This window comes from Malaclemys terrapin, chromosome 14 (assembly GCF_027887155.1).
Source record: "Malaclemys terrapin pileata isolate rMalTer1 chromosome 14, rMalTer1.hap1, whole genome shotgun sequence".
NCBI classification, from domain to species: Eukaryota; Metazoa; Chordata; order Testudines; family Emydidae; genus Malaclemys; species Malaclemys terrapin.
This window is the reverse complement of record NC_071518.1, coordinates 2,774,338-2,796,782: the sequence shown is the minus strand read 5'-3', so window position 1 is coordinate 2,796,782 and position 22,445 is coordinate 2,774,338. Positions and strand designations below refer to the sequence as shown.

Below are 22,445 nucleotides of genomic sequence, written 5' to 3'. Positions count from 1 at the left end.
CACTGATGTGTAGGGTATGTTTGCTGCAGGGCTTCCGCGTTCCCCCTCTGCCTTAGCCTGGCTGCACTTCTCAGCGTAGCTCTCTCTCTCCCTATTCAGGTTGATAGAGCTGCACTCTCCGGACAGCAGAAATACCCTGATCCTGCGGTGCAAAGACACAGCGACAGCACACTCCTGGTTCACGGCCATCCACACCAACATCATGGCCCTCCTCCCTCAGGTGCTGGCTGAACTCAATGCCATGCTAGGTGCCAACAATGCCACAGGAAGTAACAAGGAGGTCAAACACATCGCTTGGCTGGCGGAACAGGTATAAGAACATAAGAGAGGCCGTACCGGGTCAGACCAAAGGTCCATCTAGCCCAGTATCCTGTCTACCGACAGTGGCCTGTGCCAGGTGCCCCAGAGGGAGTGAACCTAACAGGCAATGATCAAGTGATCGCTCTCCTGCCATCCATCTCCATCCTCTGACAAACAGAGGCTAGGGACACCATTCCTTACCCATCCTGGCTAATAGCCATTAATGGACTTAACCACCATGAATTTATCCAGTTCTCTTTTAAACTCTGTTATAGTCCTAGCCAAAGGTATGCAGAGATGGAGGGCCCCTGATGTCTTGACCTTATTTGGGTAGAACTCATTTTTACAGGTGTGGTAGCAGTGCAGTCTAGCACTCTGCTTAAGGTGTAGCTGTGAAGAGATTAGTTTTCATTGGCAGGCATGGGAGAAGGTCAGCACTGCAGAGATTACAGCACTTTGGTAGTGGCTCGTGTGTTTTCCGTTCTCCTTTCTCCACTTACTACTGTGAGCCTAGAAGCCAGATCAATAATGGAATCCAATGGCAGCCGGCGCTCTGGGAGAGACCTGTCCAGGGAGGGATTTGTGCCAATCCAGTTTTGAAAATGTAACTTCTACCTAAAACCATCCTGACCAAATGTAATGTTTCAGAGACGGCTTTCATCTCTGCCCTGCAGGCCACAGCTCCAGTAACCCTCCTCTCCTCTGGAGGTGTGGCCCCTACCGACCCTGCAGGGGCATGTGCTGTAGTAGTGTTTGCCTGTTGTAGACAGGGCTGTAACCTCCTCACAGGCTTCCCATGCCTGTTGTGGACGGGTTGTGTGCAGGGTTTGTTCTGATTCTCAGCAGTGTCAGTGCAAGCCTGATCTCATTCCTAGCAGCACTAGGGTGGTGCTTCAGTCAGCAGCTTTGCATGCACACAGGGCTCCAGAATTTCCCATCTGAGTGTCTGTCCTCTCTCCTTCCCTCAATAATTCATTTCCCCTTTAGTCAAAACCTCACCTGATGCTCTTCCTCTTTATTTAAAGGCGCTATGCGTATGCAGTTGTCTTACTGCCCTCCACATGCAATAAAACGCCTCCTTTCTAGGTGGGAGTTCATGCTCCAAGTGCCAGTTTCACACTTGATCCTAGGCTTGCAGAGCTTTCTAGCTCCTGATGCTTGGGTATCTGTGCACCATTGTGCATGCATCCCTTGGGTAACTAGACTGGCAGGAAAGGGGTGGCAATGCCATAATCTTAATGGGGATGAAAGATGGTTAAAGCAGAGACCTGGGGTCTGTGCACAGCCCTGTCAGTGAGTCACGTGGCTGTGGCAAATCGACCACTCTGTCCATCTAGTAATGGAGTTGAGAACCCTCCTTTTTGCTAGGAAAAGTAACTTGCTTATACTGAAGTGCTTTGAGATCCTTGGGTACCAGGCGCTATGCAAAGCAAAGCGTTGTTGTGGGTAGGAGGACCTGGTAAAGCAGAGGCCATTCCTCACAGGTCATTGGGAGGGACAGTTCGGGTTCAATCTGGTGAAGTCCATGGACTTTTCTTGAGGTCCCATAACCTGGTGCTCAGCCAGGCTCACAACTATTTTGCTGTGCAGCTGGGCCCTGAAACTAATGCCAGCAAAGCTACGTGTTGAACCATTGTGAACATGAAACCCCCTCACGTTTCACCGAGCCTGCACTTCCTTCCCAGGGCTGGGTTCAGTTTCCAGTTAAAGATGTTAAACCTTTGGCAGCTCCAAGCTTCCTAGATCCTCTTCAGAGTGGCCTGGAGCGTTTGTTTCTGCAGATAAGAGGAGACAAAGGAGACTCTGTGGGGGCAGAATGTCCTGTGTATTTAAGCCAGTCACTTGATGTCAGCTGTTGGACACGTGGGCTAGTGGCTAAAGCACATGGCCAAAAGTTAGGTCTGGAATCTGCCACAGACCATGGCTTTGGGCAAGTCAGTGACTTTCTGCCTCCACTTCCCAGTCTGACGTAGAGGTCATGTTGACCTAACTCCCAGGGTTTGCAAAGGTTAATTTCTGTTGTAAATATTCTCAAGCAATGCACTCTTCCTGTGTGCAGTATGAAAATCGCAACCTTGCAGAGTTAAAGGGCTGTACGTTGTGCAACAGTGCAGAAAACCCAGCAATGGGAACAGCCTCCCACAAGGTATTCAGGCAGGTGAGCATTTTAACAGCTAAAGGAAGGTAGGCTGCTCTCCACACGGGGCAGAACACTATTCCAATGGGATGATCCCCCACGGGCCAGTGGGACTGTGTCCTGCGAAGTGTTGCTGTGACAACAAGGAATTAGTTGGAACATCAGATCGGGGTCGATTGTGCTCACTGTCCCGCTGCTGCAGGAGGCACGGTGGCTGCCCGTGGTCCCCACACCTGGAACACTGGGATGGCTTTACCAGAGGAGTCTGCGACTTCAGAAGCGTTTGTGAAGCACTTTGCGTTCCACCTCAGGAGCCCAGAGAGGGCTGGCCAGGTTCATAGCAAGCTGGGCTTATACCGGTCTGGGCTGTGGTCCTGACCTGTTCCCTGCCCCCATGTGATGGGTCATAGTCTGAGTGGGTGGAAGCCAGTGCTCGCCCTGCCCGGCTTTCCACTGGGGTGGTGAATCTCGTCGATAGGCCTGAGCTCTCCCAGCTGCTGTGTGATCAGGACTGACTGACCGCATCTAGCGGTGCCTCCGGGGAGGGATCTGCGCGGTAGGTTCTGAGTGTCAGTCTGATGCCCACGCAGTATGAGCCCTCGACCATGGGATTTGCCCAGTTACCGTGGAGTTAGAATTATAGTCCCAGACTTGCCCTTCCATGAATTTGCTGATCCCAAAGCTACAGTTTATCCTTGACCTTGTAAGTGTTTTCTTGGCCTGATAAGAGCTGAGCTGTGGCCATCCCTGGCATGGGATCTCCCGGATGGCTGGGCCCATTAGTGCCTTGCTGGCATTCCTCAGATGATGAGTTAACACATTCCCACACCATAGTAATAAAGAGCCCACTTGACTCCTTGAAGATTAGACTCTTCGGTGCCTGCTCCTTAGGGCGCCACTCCACAGCCAAGTTATTCATACGGCACAACAACATGCTGCTTGCTTCAGACAGGGCCTGGCTCCAGGCATGAAGGGAAATCCACTCTCGTTAATTTTCCAGGTTATTTTTTGCCCTAGTGCAGTTGATCTCTGAGTAGATCGCCTCACCTGGGGAGGGGAGGTGAGCACAAGCGTCATGGATTGATTCCACATGGGGTCAGACAAGAGCCCTACAGCACATTGCCTGATCCCAGTGTGCCCCATGGAGAGCGGGAGGCACTGGGCTCTGCTGTTGGGAGGGAGGGAGAGGCAGGAACTGAGGATAGAAAAACTCCAAACTCGGCTCGCTACTCCCTTCCTTAGTCTGCATCGCCTCGTCTGCTCTGTTACTCAGACTAGGGTTACCATATTTAACAAAGAAAAAAAAGAGGACCCTCCACGGGGCCCTGGCCCTGCCCATTTCCCACCCCCACCCCCAGCCCCGCCCCAACCCCACCCATTTCCCACCCTAACTCCGCCCCCTCCTCCCTCCCACTCCCAGCCACGTGAAAAGGGCTGCCCGAGTGCTACCGGCTTCACGGTTTGCCGGGCAGCTCCCAGACCCTGCGCCCCCGGCCGGCGCTTCCCCAGCGCAGCTGGAGCCCGGAAGGGGAAGAGCCCAGCCGGGGGCGCAGGGTCTGGAGGCTGCCCGGCAAACCGTGAAGCCGGTAGCGCTTGGGCTTCGGGCAGCCCCTATGCCTCCGGACCCTGCGCCCCCAGCCGGGCACTTCCCCTCCCAGGCTCCGGCGGCACAGGGTCCGGAGGCATGGGGGCTGCCCAAAGCCCGTAGCGCTCGGCTCTTAAACAGAGCCGAAGAGTCAGCGGAGGAGCAGAGCCGCCGCGGGAGGGGAAGTGCCCGGCCGGCATTTTCCCGGACTTGTTCGGCTTTTTGGAATTCCCCCCGGGCGGGGGTTTGATTGCCGAAAAGCCGGACATGTCCGGGAAAAACCGGACGTATGGTAACCCTAACTCAGGCTCCTCTCCCCTCTCCCACTGGCACATTGTGACTTCCTTAACAGATGCACTACTCAGGAATGTCCTTTGGCCCCAGATTGCAGACCTTAGATGCTCCCAAATGAGGATCCTTTGCCCCCGGCGGGCAGCACACACTGCTTCCTGGACTGCATGTTAACAGCTCTCTCGCCTTCTTGCAGGCTAGACTAGATGGAGGAAGGCAGCAGTGGCGGCCCATCCTCATGGCTATGACAGAGAAGGACTTGCTGCTCTATGATTGTATGCCCTGGACAAGAGACGCATGGGCATCACCTTGCCACAGCTACCCTCTTGTTGCTACCAGGTAAGATCCAAGCCTCCAAGTTGCCTGGAAGAACATTTCTTTGATGACCTAAATCCTACCCCGTACAGTGAAAGCCTTCCCCGCTTAGCGCTTTTCACCCATCAGTCTCCAAGCACTTTGTAAAGCTGCAGCTTTTCAGGGGAAATTGAGGCACAGAGTTGGGACGTGACTTCCTAGCAGTCAGACTCACTGCATGACACTGGGGATCAAACCTCTGGCCTCTGCCCAGTCTTCAGTCCGCTAAACCACAGCTTCCTCAGCCCACAGCTCCCTCAGCCCACAGCTCCAGCCAGGGCATTGCTGGAATAACATAGCTTGGGTCCTTCCTTGTTTTGCTGCTGCTAAGCCTCTCAACAGCTCCTCACCTGCTAGGGTTGCCAACTGTCTAACCACACAAACCCAAACACCCTTACCCCGCTCCGTGGCCCCGTCCCTTCTCCGAGGCCCCACCCCACTCACTCCAGCCCTCCTCCCTCCATTTCTTGCTCTCCCCTGCCCTCACTCAGTTTCACTGGGCTGGGGCAGAGGGTGGTGGTGCGGGCTCTGGGCTGGGGCAGAGGTGTTCAGAGTGTGGGAGGGGGCTCCGGGCTGAGCCTGGGGCAGGGGATTGGGGTGCAGGAGGGGATGTGGGGTGCAAGCTCTGGGAGGGAGTTTGGGTGCTGGAGGGGACTAAGGGCTGGGGGAAGGATTGGGTGTGTGGGCTGTGGGAGGCAGTTTGAGTGCAGGAGGGGGTTGGGGTGCGGGAGAGGGTGAGGGGTGCGGGCACTGGCTGGGCGGTGCTTACTTCAGGTGGCTCCTGGGCAGCGGGTCTAAGGCAGGCTCCCTGCCCGCCCTGACCCCGTCCTGCTCCCATCAACAGCTGGCATATCCCTGCAGCCCCTGGGAGGGCCAGGGGGCTCCGCACACTGCCCCTGCCTGCAGGCACTGACCCCGCAGCTCCCATTGTCCACAGTTCCCAGCCAATGGGAGCTGCGGAGTTGGTGCTCGGGGCATGGGCAGCAGACGGACACACACACACCCTGTGGCCTCAGGAAAGTGCTGGCCGCTTCTGGGAGTGGTGCGGGCCAGGGCAGGCAGAGAGCCTGCCTTTGCCCCGCTGTGCTGCCAGACTTTTAGTGGCTTAACATCTCCCGGTTTGGCTTCAGTAGCCTCTAGGAGATAGAGCCTGATTCCAGGAGACTCCCAGTGAAATCGGGTGGGTTGGCAACCCTAGCTGGGGCATGTGAGAGCCCTGCTTCTTTCTGTGCTGAGCCTGAGATGAGAGCGCCAGTGCACACTCATCACTGCTGGTGGGCCAGGATGCTAGGATGTGAGCATTTAAATACTAGCCCAGTCACTTCCCTAGCGGTTATCAGTCAGTCGGCCACCGTGCTCCAAGCCTTGGGCTGCTTTTCCTTTCGACTGCAACCTGGAACTTCCTTCCATTGCAGTGACAGGATTTCCTTCGTGCAAGACGACTTCCACCTGGTCAAACCCCACTGCTCTGGGAGGGGTCCCACCTGCAGAGAAAGTGTCGGGTTTGGATTTGCATTCCAAGGGTGATGGGTGGAAACTGGCACTTGCCCTGCACAGTTTGCAAATCGTTCTTGTGATTGGCCAGCGAGAGCTGGGGGAGTGCCAATCAGAGTAGCCGAGGCAGCCCTCCCACAAACATTGCTCAGTGGCAGGACTGCCAGTAGCCATTACCTCTCTGGCAAATCAGCAGAGACTGGGCTGCTCTTCGTAGTAGCAAGTGGGAGAGTCAGGGGAGGGCTAGCTGTGTTCAGGCCATCCCTCTCAGCCACCATCGCTAGTGGCTCCCATTGGCTCACACAGCAATGCAGGCCTCTGATAAATCACCTGGTAAAAGGCCACTTTCGTCCAGTTGCTCTTATTGGGCCAATGACTCTGATTCTTTTTCTTAATGTGGCCAGCAGCCCAGAACAACCCTGTAATAAGCCAGCGTGTGCGGCCCAGCCCTGCCAGGAGCCGTAAGCCAGCAAGGCCCTGGGCATTGGTGGGGGAAAGGGATCTCAAACTCCCAGGGATTCTGCGGGACGGTGACGTTATTCATAAATGACACGGAATGCTCGAGCTGAAGGATGACAGACTTGGCAGTAGGCACTCACACTAATACAGAGCTGCAAACATTCCCGCTCCCGAGGAGTTTGCTTACAGCATAAGAGTCTTTCTGTAAACTGATGCACTCCTGCTTTGAGCAGAGAGGATGAGTCCTTGCCTCTCCCAGCCCTGCCATGGCGTTCATTCCAGTCCCACACAGACCCAGCCCTGTGGCCCAAGCACAGACCAAGAGGCAAAGGTGGCCACCATGAAGCTCTGGCTACTGGAATACCATGAACAGCTAATGCTCCCCTGGAAATCAGGCTGACCAGCGTGGGTATCCCTGGGAGGTGCTGGTGAGCTAAGGACTGGCTGTCTGGCAGCATCTGCAGAAAGCATGTGCTCCTGCTGGAGTCCATGCCAAGCTTTAGCCTTCTCTGTGGAGACCTCGGTGTCGTTACTGCCCTGCTAACTCCTTCCATGATGATCTATGGGGCAGGGTGCATGTGTGTTCTCCTCCCAGGCCCACTCTTGCCACCTGTCCCGCAAGTGAAAGGGAGCAGAGCATGGTGTGCTGACAAGCCTGTATTTCAAACAGCCATTACAGCCTCCAAAACAGGAGTGTTTGGTGGTTGTTGGGGCAGAGAGTGCAGCTGCTGTGATCCGAGCGGGGGTCCACTGACATAGGAGGGGCTGCAGGCTCTCGGCATGGTGAGATGTCTGCATGCATCTTGTGTTGGGCTTCTTGAGTGCTGGGAGGGGGCTCTTGGCTACTTATCTTTTCATTTCTAGCCCTGTCTCCCAGAGAGTCTTCCTGGCTTTGCTACTTTGCTAGCAGCCTGAGTCCAGCCTTGCTGGGAGCTGGAGGGGCTGTCATGCTGCCAGAGAAAAGGTTCGGCCTGCCTGAGCAGGCTCCGTGGTGCCTTGGTGTTGTGTTCACATCCGTTGCTCAAGCTTCCCTGTGACGCCCATAGGGGCGTGTGCAGGTCCTGCCGCTGGATCAGTTCATGTTCCCTGCCAAGTCTTCAGCAGCCAGAACCGTAGGAGGGAAACATTCCTCTGGCCTGAGCGTTTCTAGAACATCTGGCTTGGGGCCTCCTGGAACAGGCTGATCCCTTCTTGGCATCTGCAGACGCAGGGCATCTTGTCCATTGTGCCATGTGGCTGCTCAGTTTGTCACCTGTCACCTCCACAGGGCTGGGCTCCAGCTGTCCGGTTCCTTGGCTGCACCAGCTGAGAGGACAGAGGGGAGCTAGCTGCATCTCTCTAGTGCATCTGCCCGGAGAACCCCCAGCCCTGGGCACTAAGGAGTGTGCCTTTGCCAGCCTGCTGCCCATGTAAGGGGAGAGCAGTTTAACTAGCGTGTTAATTGTTACTGCCCATCTCCCCTGGGCACTGCTCCTGTGTGTCTAATACGCCTCGCTCAGCCTGGGAGCAATGTCTCCCTAGTCGGCTCTGACCTTCCCCATCACTGCCTGGCTGCTGCGCTGGTGGACAGATTTCTGAGGCGCCCCTGGGGCCATTGGCTGTGTGTGATGGGAGGTGGCGGCGGATCAAGCTGCGAGTGGCTGACCTGGTTGGTGCAGGGTTTTCCCCATGTGGCGCATGACTGGATGTTGGATGTGTGCACGCGGGAAAGGCGAGTGTTGTGTGGCCCATGCATGTGGCTTCCCCAGGTCACTGTCCAGGAGCAAGTTGGTTCAAACAGTGGCTTAGGAGCAGCATAAGTCGCAGCTCGGCCACTCACCAGCCACTAAATCGGTATGAATGAACAAAAGCGGCATCCTCCCACGGAGACCTCCCTCCCCCTGCCTGATGCCCTCCCTCCCGGCCCCATGATGGAGGTTCGTTAATGAACCACAGCTTGCTCCCCCCCACGTTGGGAAGCAGCAGTGTCCCGGAACGATGTCTCCCTGGCCACGATGCAGTCACACTGGTTTCCCTCTTCTCTGAGTAACGTCCCTCTTGCTCTCCCATGTGATCCGCAGGCTGGTTCACTCTGGCTCCGGGCGCAGATCACCTTCTCCGGGATCCGAGCTCACCTTTGCAACGAGGACAGGCTCTCGCCAGGGCATTGAAATGCACGTTTTCAGGGTGGAGACGCATCGGGACCTCTCCTCCTGGACCAGGATGCTAGTTCAGGGCTGCCATGCTGCTGCGGAGCTGATAAAGGAGGTGTCCGTAGGTACGCTGGGGGCAGTAACGGTCTGTCTGCCTGCAACCCCGCTGCTCCCTCCTGAGTTGCTCAACTGCCAAGCAATCAGTTGATCACCTACCCTCTGGGGCGGGGTCTCAGCAGCTCTCCCTAGCTGAGCAGAGTCAGGCCTATGGGGGCTGCCTAGCTTTCACAAACACGCAAGAGAGAGCTGTGGGACGTGGTTTGGAATTAAGACTCATGAGGGACACAAGAAAAGTAAGTGTAGAAAACTTAACACTAAGGCGCCCAGTCTGTTCAGGCTAAACTCCATAGCCTGGAGTCTCGGCTCAGTGACTGCACTTCTGGAGGTCACGGTGGTCACACAAGAGGTCACAGTGGGGCCATGTGGACTGCACGGAGCTCTGGGTCTTGGATGAGGGATGTCCTCTGCTATAACTGAGGTTTTCTTGCTAGTCTCTAACAAAGCCCAGGTACAGTTGGAGTGAATCCCTTGCTCTTCTCTACCTCTTTACATGGGAAGATCTGAGTGCTTTCATGTGCTCAGAGATGGCCAGTGTCCCACTGGAGCTGAGGCTAGTGTGAGGTGATGGTGATAGTGCAGTGAAACTGGAAGGCTGATTACAGTTCACGCCTAACTGGTTAGTGGAGTAGCCTAATCAAAAGGAAGCCAGTTCTCTCTCAGCCCCTGGTGATGCACAACATACCTTCGTTGCCTCGGCACTGCCAAGTGTGTGCTGGTTTCTTGAGTTCTATGGAATGTGTGGCTCTCTTGACAGGCAGACAAGCCTGAGTGGAAAGTTTTAACCATCTGGACTCTGGCCATTGGTCCATCTCCCTAGGGTAAGGACAGCGTCACTAATATCCGGAGGTGCCATGACCACAGTGTGGTTGGCAGAATCTGAGATTCTGAGACATGCTTCTGGCATGCAGCTGGAGCTGAGCGCTGGGAAAGCCGGCTTTGTTCCTGCATTCCGAACATGTAAGGCTGCCTGTAAATTTGAGAACAGAGAGGAGCTGGGCAGTACGGCCCTGGGCATGGGAAATCATTCCAGCCGGGGGGATGTGAAGTGGCCCCTGTGCTCTTAGAAAACCCAGTCTCAGCCTTGCTAGCTGGAGTCTTCCAGCTTGGGGGCGGGAGAGGGCTCAACAGCAGAGAGATAGAAACAGCCAAAACTGAAGTTCATCTAGGCTGAGGAGAGAGGGGTTTGGGTCAGTCTGTTACCTATGGCTTAAAAGCTCCCTCTAGTGTTCAGAAGAGAATAGCACCCATTCTACAAGTCCTTCCCCCTTTTGAAGGCTTTAATTATTTCTGAGCCTCTTGCTTGCCAGTCATCTAACTGGGAAAAGCTAATGTGAGGTGTCAGGCCAGCTTCCCTCCTGCTGCAATAGCGGCTTAATTGCTGCAAGGAGAACATTGGCTTGGAGCCAGCACCTTCCACAAGCACTACTACAGCCCTCTGCATGATGGTCCTGAGAGTTTTGTGTGAAGGGGCCCTTCAGCCAGTTCTTTCCATCTGGAGCTCGCTCCCTAAAGGCCATACCCTTGTGCAGTCTGCCTGTTCCCCCGCATGCCTTATCTTTCAGCATCTGTAATGGCAGCTGTCTTGTTGGCAGTAGGCGCTCTGTGATGTATCAAGCACCCCAGTGCCCTGTATGGTGCCAGTTGAGGTAATAAAATTGCTGCCACAAGTGGAAAGATTCCAAATGCCACTAGGCATCAAAACCAGAGCATCTGGAAAATAGGCTGTGTGCTAGGGAAAGCTGCTCACGCTGGGACCGTGCAGAAGTGACAGGGGCTTCTTTTGAGGTTAGGCTAAGGAGCAGTTAATAGTCTCGTATTGTTTGCATGATATACACTCCTTCAAACAAAACCCAAGAATGTGCTGCTGATTGGTTTAGCAATAGAAATCTGGCTGGTGAAAACTAGGGCTAGACATGGCAGCAAAGGGAAAGACTTGGTGGGAGAGCAGGCTTGGCTGGCCTTGTAGTATTTCACAGGTGAACCAGAAACACCTGAGTGATGTCACATTTCAGACTCTCCCCACCCCGCACACCCTGCCTGCCCTCCGCTATAGACGAATGCAAGTCCCCTGATACTGCACACAACTGCTTGAAGTCCTTCAAAAACAGGACCTGTTGCACGACTGCTGACAGGGAGTGAACAAGTTCCACAAGCCTTAGATGTGACCGGCAATCTGAGCAAAAAGTAACAATCTAGGGGGGGAGTGGTGGACTTGTCCCTTTTTGGCTGCTTTCTAATGTGTTAAAGGCCTGCGGGGCGTGTATGTGGGGGGTTGAATCTACTTGTTTTTTTTCCATTGGAAATTCAAGTTTTACCTACTCTGGTTTCCTGGGAGACTCCGAATGTCTGGAGAACTGGTAGGATTGATATGCCATGCAAGTAAAATTTAGTTGAGGTGGGAATAGATTTTTATTGAAACTGTTGCACAGTTTTATTTGTTAACTCAAAAGCCTAAAAATAGTTAGCTGGGAGAAAAGCTATTTGTGAAGATTCAGGTCCCACTCTAACATTAGGGCCTGAAAAAGGCTCATATTCTATCCTGAGTCCTCCCGGAAAGATCCAATAGCCATGATAGCATGACGAACCGAGAAAAACAACTTTTAAAAATGCTTTCAGGGCGTCTTTATACATCCCAAACCTCCGTCTTGTCCTTCGCAGGTTCCCCTTGATAGGAGAGTCCAGAACAGACTAATGGTCTCTCTGATCATTACTGTGTCCACAGGGAGCAGACACACCCCAGAGAGCTCTCTTTTCATGTTTAAGTATTGGATGAGATGGGTTTCGGAAAGGGACTGGAGAGCGAAAGGCAGGCCTAGACTGACAGGCTAAGCCACCGCCCTGTGTATTCTTGGTGAGTTAGTTCATCCTATGTTCCCTGCCCCTCTCGCTGCCAGGCTGTGAAGGCACAAACCAAGCAATCCTGCTCTTTCTGGGCGCAGATCCTGTGTCATGCTGGTGCCTCGAGGATGTTCCAGGTTGAACTGCCCCCATGCTGTCCTGGGACACAGACAGAGTGTCTGACACACACACACACACACACACACCATCCCAGGCTCCAGCAGGATTAGTCATCTTGCACCCATCTAGTTACATGATTGAAATCCCAGGCTTTCTGCTTTTCTGAGATGCTTCCTCTACTAGTGTCCTCACCATGCTCCTGCTTTGGCTTTCCTGAGGTATTTCTCCCCTCAGCGACATCTGCCAGTCTCTGCTCCTTGGTTCTAGTTGTAGCAGGCGACAGCATCCCTGTCCCAGAGACGTGTCTGCTCTGAACCCCGCACAGTCCCCAGTCTCTTCCCTTTTTCTGTGCAGTGGTTCCATTTGTGTGCTCTCTGGGCTGTCGGCAGCATGGTGAATTTACTGGCTCCACAAAGGGGACTGCCAGTCTCATCCAGGAGTCAGGAAACACCCTAGTGTCCCTTGGCGATGCTTTTGTAGGCTTGGTGCACAATGGCATGGACTCAAATAATGCTCCTGTGTGAATTCACAGAGCAGCAGATGTGTCCCTTGCAATTCCATGGGCAGCCTGACTTCACGCTGGCTCAGTCTGTATCATTAATGGTACAGCTGGTGCACTAGTGTGGAAATGCTTCACCTTCACTACACACATCCAGGTCAGTTTGGTCACTCTCCTGCACCTATCCAAGGGCGAGTAGACCCCTTCTCTGCCCTCGTGGTCACAATGAGCACTCAAGGATAAGGCCATTGCGGAGAAACTAAATGAATTCTTTGCATCAGTCTTCACGGCTGAGGATGTGAGGGAGATTCCCAAACCTGAGCCATTCTTTTTAGAATCATAGAATCATAAACTTTAAGGTCAGAAGGGACCATTATGATCATCTAGTCTGACCTCCTGCACAACACAGGCCACAGAATCTCAGCCACCCACTCCTGTATCAAACCTGTGTCTGAGCCATTGAAGTCCTCAAATCATGGTTTAAAGACTTTAAGATGCAGAGAATCTTCCAGTAAGTGACCCATGCCCCACACTGCAGAGGAAGGTGAAAAACCCCCAGGGCCTCTGCCAATCTGCCCTGGAGGAAAATTCCTTCCCGACCCCAAATATGGCGATCAGCTAAATCCTGAGCATGTGGGAAAGACTCACCAGCCAGACACCCAGGAAAGAATTCTCTGTAGTAACTCAGATCCCACCCCATCTAACATGCTAACATTTTTAGGTGACAAATCTGAGGAACTGTCCCAGATTGAGGTGTCATTAGAGGAGGTTTTGGAACAAATTGATCAACTAAACAGTAATAAGTCATGAGGGCCAGATGGGATTCACTCGAGTTCTGAAGTAACTCAGATGTGAAATTGTAGAACTAACTGTAGTTGGTAACCTATCATTTAAATCCGCTTCTGTACCAAATGACTGAAGGATAGCTAATGTGACACCAATTTTTAAAAAGGGCTGCCAGGGTCACTTCTGGAATTACAGCCGGTAACCCTGACTTCAGTACCAGGCAAACTGGTTGAAACTATAGTAAAGAACAAAATTACCAGACACATAGATGAACGTAATATGTTGGAAGAGTCAACATGGCTTTTGTAAAGGGAAATCATGCCTCACCACTTTGCTAGAATTCTTTGGGGGGGTCAACAAGCATGTGGACCAGGGGGATCCAGTAGATAGTGTATTTAGATTTTCAGAAAGCTTTCGACAAGGTCCCTCACCAAAGGCTCTTAAGCAAAGTAAGATGTAATGGGATAAGAGGGAAGGTCCTGGATTGGTAACTGGTTAAAAGATAGGAAACAAAGGGAAGGAATAAATTATCAGTTTTCAGAATGGAGAGAGGTAAATAGTAGTGTCCCCCAGGGGTCTGTAGTGGGCCCAGTCCTATTCAACATATTCATAAATGATCTGGAAAAAGGGGTAAACAGTGAAGTGGCAAAATTTGCAGATGTTCCAAAACTACTCAAGATAGTTAAGTCCCAGGTAGACTCCGAAGTGCTACAAAAGGATCTGTCAAAACTGGGTGACTGGGCAACAAAATTGCAGATGAAATTCAGTGTTGATAAATTCAAAGTACTGCACATTGGAAAACATAATCCCAACTCTACATATAAAAAGATGTGGTCTAAATAAGCTGTTACCACTCAAGACCGAGATCTTGGAGTCACTGTGAATAGTTCTCTGAAATCATCCACTCAATGTGCAGCGGCAGTCAAAAAAGCAAACAGAATGTTGGGAATCATTAAGAAAGGGATAGATAATAAGACAGAAAATATCATATTTCCTCTATATAAATCCATGGTACGTCCATATCTTGAATACTGCGTGCAGATGTGGTTGCCCCATCTCAGAAAAGATATATTGGAATTGGAAAAGGTTCAGAAAAGGACAACAAAAATGATTAGGGGTATGGAACAGCTGCCATATGAGGAGAGATTAATAAGACTGGGACTTTCCAGCTTGGAAAAAAGACAACTAAGCGGGAATATGATAGAGGTCTATAAAATCATGATTGGTGTGGAGAAAGTAGATAAGGAAGTGTTGTTTACTCCTCATAACACAAGAACGAGGGGTCACCAAATGAAATTAATAGGCAGCAGGACAAAAGGCAGCAGGACAAAACAAAAGGAAGTATTTTTTCACACAACGCACGGTCAACCTGTGGAACATCTTGCCAGAGGATATTCTGAAGGCCAAGACTATAACAGGGTTCAAAAAAGAACTAGATAAATTCCTGGAGGATAGGTCCGTCAGTGGCTAATAGCCAGAAGGGGAAGGGATGGGGTCCCTAGCCTCTGTTTGCCAAAAGCTGGGAATGAGCGACGGGATGAATCACTTGATTACCTGCTCTGTTCATTCTCCCTGGGACACCAGCCATTGGCCACTGTCGGAAGACCGGACACTGGGCTAGATGGACCTTTGGTCTGACCCAGTCTGGCTGTTCTTATGTTCTTAATGTTGGGACACAGGGTCCAGTGCAGCGGTTGCAGGCTCTGTCTTTGCAGTGGGGGGAAGGCTTGGGGGCATGTTCTCTGAGCTGGCTGGCTGCTCCTGAGGGTTTGTGCTCTGTTCCTGTGTAGGCTGCATGTTGAATGGCCAGGAGGTGAAGCTCACGGTCCATTATGAAAATGGATTCACTCTCTCCAGGGAGGAGGCAGGCTCCAGTCGCACCCTGTTCCTCTACCCCTTTGAGAAGCTTAGAGTGTCTGCAGATGATGGCATCAGGAACCTCTACTTGGATTTTGGTGGCCCAGAGGGGGAGCTGGTGAGAATGGGGCTGGGGATGCGCCGTGATGCTGTATTTTGTGGGGTGGGAAGGATTCAGGTTTGTCCATTGCCAAACTACTGTGTGACTTGAGTTAATTTCAGGTGCTCAAAGCCTGTCTCAGCTGTCTCCCATCCCACCCTTTGTGCCCTCACCTCCATGAGCTGAACTCTTTCAGGGCCTGAGAGCTGCCCTGGGAGACTCCACTCTCACAAGACTCGGTACCATTGGGCCAAACGATCCCTGTCTGCTCAGACATACCAGGAGAGCCAGTCCTTCCCACACCATGCTGGTGGCTGATCCCAAATCATTGCCGTGCAGACACGTCACTCCCAGATCCCAAGGGGCAGGTGGATTGAGAGGCTGTTGCTTGTTGAAGCCAGACTGAGCCGTGCGGCCTCTATGGTGATTATAGGCCCTCAGTGCTTTGGGCCCAGCTTTTCCAACACCTTTGGAATTGGGGGGGTGAGATTGGCGGTCCCCAGGGGGAAAGCCCAGCTCAAGATCTGCTCTTCCCTGCAGTGTGAGAAGCTCTTTGTAACCATTGGGCTCTGTGGGTGCGTGGGAGCTGAACACCTGTCTTGGGGTGGTTTGTTTGCAATCTGTACAGTGACACTTCACTCCAAGTCGAGCCCTGTGCTATATGTGGGACTGACGGCATCTCTTGTGCTTTCTCTCCAGACCCTGGACCTGCACTCCTGTCCCAAACCCATTGTTTTTGTGTTGCACACTTTCTTGTCAGCCAAAGTCACCCGTATGGGACTGCTTGTGTAAGACGTGAAGGATCCCAACAGCTCCGAACAACACATCTACTGTCCCAGCAGCACAAAAGACCCTAGTTTGTGGTGTCCTCCTGCAGTACCAGTGCCTTGACAAAGACTGACTCATGCCAGAACCATGACAGTGTGGAAGGAAGCTCCTGCCCTCCTCAGAGCCCTAGCCAGAAACTCCAGCCTCTCCACAATCCCCTGGAAAAACTTCTCCACCTGCCTAGAAAGTCGTGAGGCCAGGCTGCTGCTGGTAGCTGAAGCGGTTCTCACATTCTCCCTTTCCAGCCACTGCCTGGCTGCTGGCCATTTCAGACACTCTTCTTCCTGACGCCTCTGGGATTCGATTGTCGCCCTGAAGACTCAACGTAAAGCCGAGCATCCGGCACTCTTCTGTTGCAAGAAGAGCCGTTGGCATGGGGCTGTGAGGGGGGAGCTGGTTAGGGCAGGAACTGTAATCAATCCGTATGACGTCATTTTTATTGCTTACCAACTGTGCCTTCGGCGTAAGGTGGGTGGGGCTTTACTGGAGCTGGGGATGAGGAGACTGGGAGTTCAGCGCTGGTCGCTCTGGACAAGCATTCCATGAGCCCCCCCGGCTCGTTCCAAGCTGCCCGGCCTCCCCTGGGAGAAGTGAACTGTTGCAAAGATGGACTTGTGGCTGTGCGGCAGCTCTCATGGGGTCATGTAGGCGAGGCTGAGTTCGCTGAGGATTCCTCCTGGAGGGAGGGGGACTCTTCTGGGAGCTGGTGAATCCTGCCTCTTCCTTTTGCAGTCGATAAATATTAGGGGAGGGTACGCAGTACACCCTTCACTGTGGCTTCTGACCCTAGTCACCGAGTCAGAGGAGGGGTCTCTGAACGACTGACCCGGCTCCCTCTGTTGCCACAAAGCCACCTTCCCAGGGATCCTTGGTAAGGAAGCGGCCTGTCCTCCTCACTAGCCAGTGGGATGGGTAGTCAGGGAGATTTCAGTCACTTTTCTGACTTGCTTTGGGCACCTGGAAACATTCTAAATACAGAGCACTTGGTGCTTTTTGCTGATGCTTCTTACCAAGGCCCCCGATGGTCAAATGCAACAGGACAGATACCACATGGCTGGAGCGGAGGCACCGAAAGGCCAGGTGGTTGCGTGCTCCGAGATGAGCTGGAATGCGAAAAGCAGCTGATGCCCTATAGTGATGCACGCAGCCTCTGGGCCTGGCAACTTCCTTCTGAGACCCGAGCAGCACCCTCTCCTTCCCTAGTGCTGGGCTGCCTGTCTCCCTCAGCCTGTGCGAGCCCCTGTGCCCAGGTGTGCGTGCTGCAGGGCGGTGGGTGACAGGGGCCTGGGAGACAAGGTGGGGGAGATAGTATCTCTTTTATTGGACCTCCTTCTGTCGGTGAGAGGGACCAGCTTTCAAGCCCCACAGAGCTGTGCGCATGCTGGCACAGCCTGTCCCATTCCTAAAGAAGGTTTTCTGAACATCTGCAGGGGCGAGGGGGGGCAGGGAAATTGCAGTGCTTCCTTCACTCTGGGGGCAGAATTTGCACACAGGGCTGTTGGAAGCCCCCTCCAGCACATCACTGACCTCTTCCCAACAGGACTCAGGGCACCTGGCAATGCAGCCTGGCTCAAAACTCTGAGAAACTGATTTCACTGCGTAACCCAGACCTTCAGCAGGGCCTGCACCCTCCAGCTCTCTTCCTAGATTCCTGGTCTCTCTCATGCTTGGGAAGAGCTGTACCTGGGACGCCCAGAGATGGGGGACAGGGACTCCAGGAGCCCCACTGCGCGCACACATCAGGTGGCTTGGACAGTCCTTTGAGGCTCTGCTTGCTTCCTTGGAGCCTCTAGCGCCTACTGTTGTGAGTGTTTGATTCCCAGTGTACGTTGCTCAGGATTAACTCCTGGGATTCAGCTTCTCAAGTTACCAGTGTACTGAGCTTTGCGAGACTGGCTAGAGCCTTGTGGGACACGTACTCCATCTGCAGACCAGTACGGTAGCCCATTGGCACAGATCGACAGCTTGATGTAACTAGACTTAGGGTGAGAATTCACAGCACAGAACGTTTGACGGTGAACCTAAGAGCATGCCGCCTCGAGCCTGGCCTTCCCCAGAACGGGCTCGCAGAGTGTGAAGAACCGATCCTGGAGGGCACACTTCCTTTTAAGTGAGGTATGAAGCCCAGATTGTCCTGCCAGTGCAGCAGCCTGCTGAAACCCTAGGGGGAGGGAGTGTTCTTCACAGGCCCCTCACAACTACGAGGCCTATGCCGGATGCCTAGCAGCTCATTTCCAAACACTGGTTTAGCAACCAGTAAAAGCCAATCAATTGAAACGTGTTTGTTTAAACAACAAATCGTGCTAGGTTATAACATACTTAGAATAGTGTCTTAGCTGATTGGGGTTTATGAAGTGAATATAAAGTTAATATAAAGTGAGTTCCCGCACAGTACTGATTTGGATAGGTTTGTGTTCGCCCAACAGACTGTTATCTGGTCTGTGGACCAATTGGAAGAGTTGTCATTTCCACACAAGGCTGTTAAGCTCTTCAGTCTATTTTAGCTGCTCTTAAAGTGGATATTTTAGCTCTAGTATGGTTGGGGTTTGTGCCACCAGTCCAGCGAGTGCTGGAAACCACAGCATCTGTATGGTGAAAAATCTACTGCAGGGAGAGTAGACTTGTTCTAAGCCTCAGTTCTTAGACAACCCATAAAGAAATACTCTTAACGCCACATGGTGATTAAGCTGTTACCAGGTTAGACTATTTTCTTATCTAAATGTCCGTTTTCTTTAATTTGCAGCTTCACCACATTGGTGGCTGTAAAGCACTGGAATATTTTTAGTTAGAGGCTAGGCCAGTTTGGTCTCTTACCAAAAGCCACATGTCAACTTAAATTAGAATTCTGGACAAGGTCCCTCCTTCTCCCAGGAAAATGTGGCTTGCTAGGAACCAGGTTTACGAGGGTAAAGGTGGGGTCCATCAGCAGGGGAATATTCACCCCTGTTGTACTGGAAGTGTGAGTAGTGTCAGTATATCACATAAAATGGGACAGTCTCTTCCCCCCACCCCCATTATTCCTTCATTCTGCAAACTACCTAATAAGCTGCTATGCAAATTGTTGTGCCCTGTCTGGTTTCAAGGGGTTAGATATCCCTGAGGATTTCAGGGAACAACTTGTAGACTTAAGCACTTTCTCTGCTTTTTTATTTTGCTCTGACACTTAAGGTTGAGTGGTTGCTATTTTAAGGTCTGGTGGTGGTCACTGATTGTCAGTACTGCCCAGGATCTGTGCAAAACTTCAGTGTAAATGCCTTGCTGTCAGGGGGGTGAACTCTTCCCAAATCACCTGTCACTAGCAAAGCTCTGGTTGAGGTGGCAACTGAAATGTCAAGAGTAGACGCCAAATCGAATTGCACGTGATGGACGTTTGGCTTAACAGGAGGTTATTTTAACTCCTTTCGATTGGATTTGGATTTCTGTGGGAGGTAGGGGAGTACTTAGTACTGCCTTGTCATAACCGCCCACTACAAGCTGAGCTGGCACCCCTTGTGCACGGCCAGCTGGAATGAAGTACAGTATGGTCTGTCTTCCCCTTTGCATCAGACGTGGTATAGTTAATGTGCAGAAAGTTTCAGGCTGGCAGCATGAGCCTGTCTCCCAACCGACCCAGGTTCCTTCCCAGGCTTCGCTGTGTTAGGAATTACATTCTGTCCTGTTTAAGCAATCACTTTTGAGCCTTTTGCCACAAAGCCTGAATTCGATTCTGACTTGCTTCACCAGTGAAGCCCCTGAGATCTCAGCCTACTCCCCAGAGAACCTGTGTCCAAACCAGACCAATCTTCTCATTCGCGTGAGCGTCAGTGTTCACTGATTGGAGGCTCAGGTCTGTTGCGGATCAGAGGTACTTGGGGAAACTTGCCAGTTTGCACTCTGCCTAGTTCTCCCCAGGGCTGTCTTCCATTCATGCCAAATATCTGCCCTGTTACAGAATGCTGCATGCTCTCCTGGAACGCTGCGAGCCATCGCTTACTCTGGAAGCTTGAGTCCTCTTAGCTTTTAAGGTTTTTAATGTTGGTATTAAAGCCTTTCTGCAGACTGAATTTCTGATGCTCAGGCCCCCACTGTGTCCCAGCTCCTCCCCAGAAGTGTTGAGGTACCAGATTTATCTGCAGTACATACACTATGTGCCTCACCTGGCCTCGTTTGTTTCTGGTGGCAGCAGGCGCTCCCCTTCCCAGAGCCTGTGTAGAGACTTGGGGAAATGTACAAACTCCTGGGAGCTTGCCCTGTCTTCCCTGTAAGTGGGGGAAAGGCTCCGGAATGTCTGCGAGAGACTGCTCCTGCCCCCTCCCACATCTATGCAAACCTTGGGATTTTGACTGAGGCGATATGTTGGAAAGCTAGAAAATGCCCCATGTGGCGCTCTGGCTCGGCAGCTGGAGAGCTGTTACAGCATTCCATGTGGAAGATACACCACTGAGAGGCATCCCAGGTTATCCTTGGAAACCAGAGGGAGGAGAGGAGAATATCTATGCCGAGCTTGTGTTTTCTGTCCAGAATAAGAGCAGGCAAGTGTCTTAGATATGGGGGGGGGGGCTGTAATTAAACTAGTGAACGGTGTTTACAAAACCTTACATAAGCTGCGTAGATTTTAAAAGCTATCTAGTCAATCAATTCCTCCTACCAACTCCTCTTCAAACAGCACTTGTGGGATCGACTCCCAGAGTTAACTCTGCAAAATCTTTGCAGATTCTTGTGCTTTCCCCAATACAATATTTCTATGCCTGTGGCTAATTCCCACAACTGAAAGCAGACATGGCACGCATGGCTTCATTTGTCACGAAAGAGGTGCCCGGGCTCAAGCAATTTTTTTACTTTCCTAACTGACACGCCAAGCCCAAAGGTGCCAGGGCTGAGCCTGGCGGAAATGAAGCACTGCTTGCATGTAGAAACCAGGCTACACTTTTCTTTAAAAGGAGGCCAGTAGCCTCCTTGCGTTAGATAATCAGCAATAAAGAAAATGGATGTGAGACTAGTAAAAGCAAATGAATCTTTGGCTGTGAATCCCACTCCCGAGTGCATGTGCTTCGTGGGAGCCACGTGGCCAGAGCAGCCTGAAGCACCATGGTTGCCGTAAGGCTAAGTAACTGTTCTCTACAACCAGCCCACCTCTGTCTTTGGCCTTTATGCTGCCAGGATTTTGCTACATGCGTTAATTCTGTTTCTGCTGCTGATCTTGCAGCCTCCTGGCCTGCAATACAGTACATCAAAACCTTGATTGCACTTCCATGTTCTAGAATTTGGGAGAACTACAGGGCTAGTTCTGCCTGGTTTTAAAAATAAATTCATTTGCAGTGACATCTCTTCTCTGCTGAAGAAAATTAAAAAAAAAAAACAAAATCCCCTTGGCACATCAATGTTTGTGGTGCTCCATTTTCCTTTTAGCATATCTGCCTGTCTGGGATCAGCCAGTGTAGGGGATCTCACTACAGTGAATCAGTGATAAGTTTACAATTTGGGTCAATAGAGCATTACAAGCCGCAGGTGCTAGAGACAAGAACCCTGTAGGTATAACTGACCCCAGGTCATCTGAAGAATAACTTGCACCGAACCACTACAAATAAACTGTTTTTTAACCTGTGCAAACTCTATGCTGTTTGATATGATATAATCAAGGCACAGACTGTAACAGTCCCATGAGAAAAATAAAATAAGATGCAATCAATTCTATTTTTGTATTCTTTGTAGTTCACTATTTATACAATTCTTCCTTTTTTGAGGTTTTTAATCTCTAGCTTTTGGAACTTCCAGGTTACCAAATCCAAATAACCCAAGTGGTGACAAGCAGGGGAGTTTGTGTATTTCACAATCACATTAAAGCTTTATGTGTACTCTATAAATATAGATGCATAGACAACCTATTGTCCCTTGAGTTGCATGTTAACTGTATAGTATTGTACATTACAATGAAAATGTAACTGAAGGGCAAGTATAACCTTTATACTGTAAATAACAATAAAGGCTTTTATGCTTTTAGATTTTGTTTTTTCTGTTTTGTCTGGGGTAGGAGATGCAATAACTGTTTTGCCATTCAAGATGGAAAACATTACTCCCTGCCCTCCTTGGCCAGAAGCTTAGGGGAGCAAACAAAAAAAACCCAACCCCCCCAGCAGTGCAGTGGTGCAGCACCCTGGAAGCTGGCAGCCAGGGAGACCACCTGATCCTAGAACAGGAGAGACTCTGCTTTTCCTGCCACACACGGTTCTGTGTTGGAAGGGTGGGGACTTGGCAGAACCCGAGGACAGCGGTGGATCTGTGGTGGTCATGCCTCCATTGAGATTCATGAGGCGGTTCACCCAGGGCCGGCTCCAGCATTTCTGCCGCCCCAAGCAAAAATTGCAGCGGCAATTGGGGGGGGGGGGGAAGCCGCGAGCGGCGGCGGCAGTTCGGCGGCAGGTCCTTCGCTCCTAGAGGGAGTGAGGGACCTGCCGCCCCCGAATTGCTGCAGGTGCCGCCCCTCTCCCTTGGCCGCCCCAAGCACCTGCTTGTTAAGCTGGTGCCTGGAGCCAGCCCTGGGTTCACCCATATGAGCCATCAGCTCC

The 22,445-nt window shown here is 51.8% G+C and overlaps 1 protein-coding gene across 1 annotated transcript in view; it reads left to right on the top strand.

The window, feature by feature from the left end:
- Positions 1-21,879, top strand: part of SNTB2 (syntrophin beta 2) — a 52,532-nt gene extending 30,653 nt beyond the window's left edge. The window contains exons 3-7 of the mRNA XM_054048925.1: positions 100-310; positions 4,510-4,652; positions 8,681-8,877; positions 14,906-15,090; positions 15,772-21,879. Of these exons, the coding sequence (XP_053904900.1) occupies positions 100-310; positions 4,510-4,652; positions 8,681-8,877; positions 14,906-15,090; positions 15,772-15,864 (829 nt within the window). The 3' untranslated portion in view covers positions 15,865-21,879. The remainder of the gene's footprint in view (positions 1-99; positions 311-4,509; positions 4,653-8,680; positions 8,878-14,905; positions 15,091-15,771) is intronic.
- Positions 21,880-22,445: the final 566 nt, after the last annotated feature.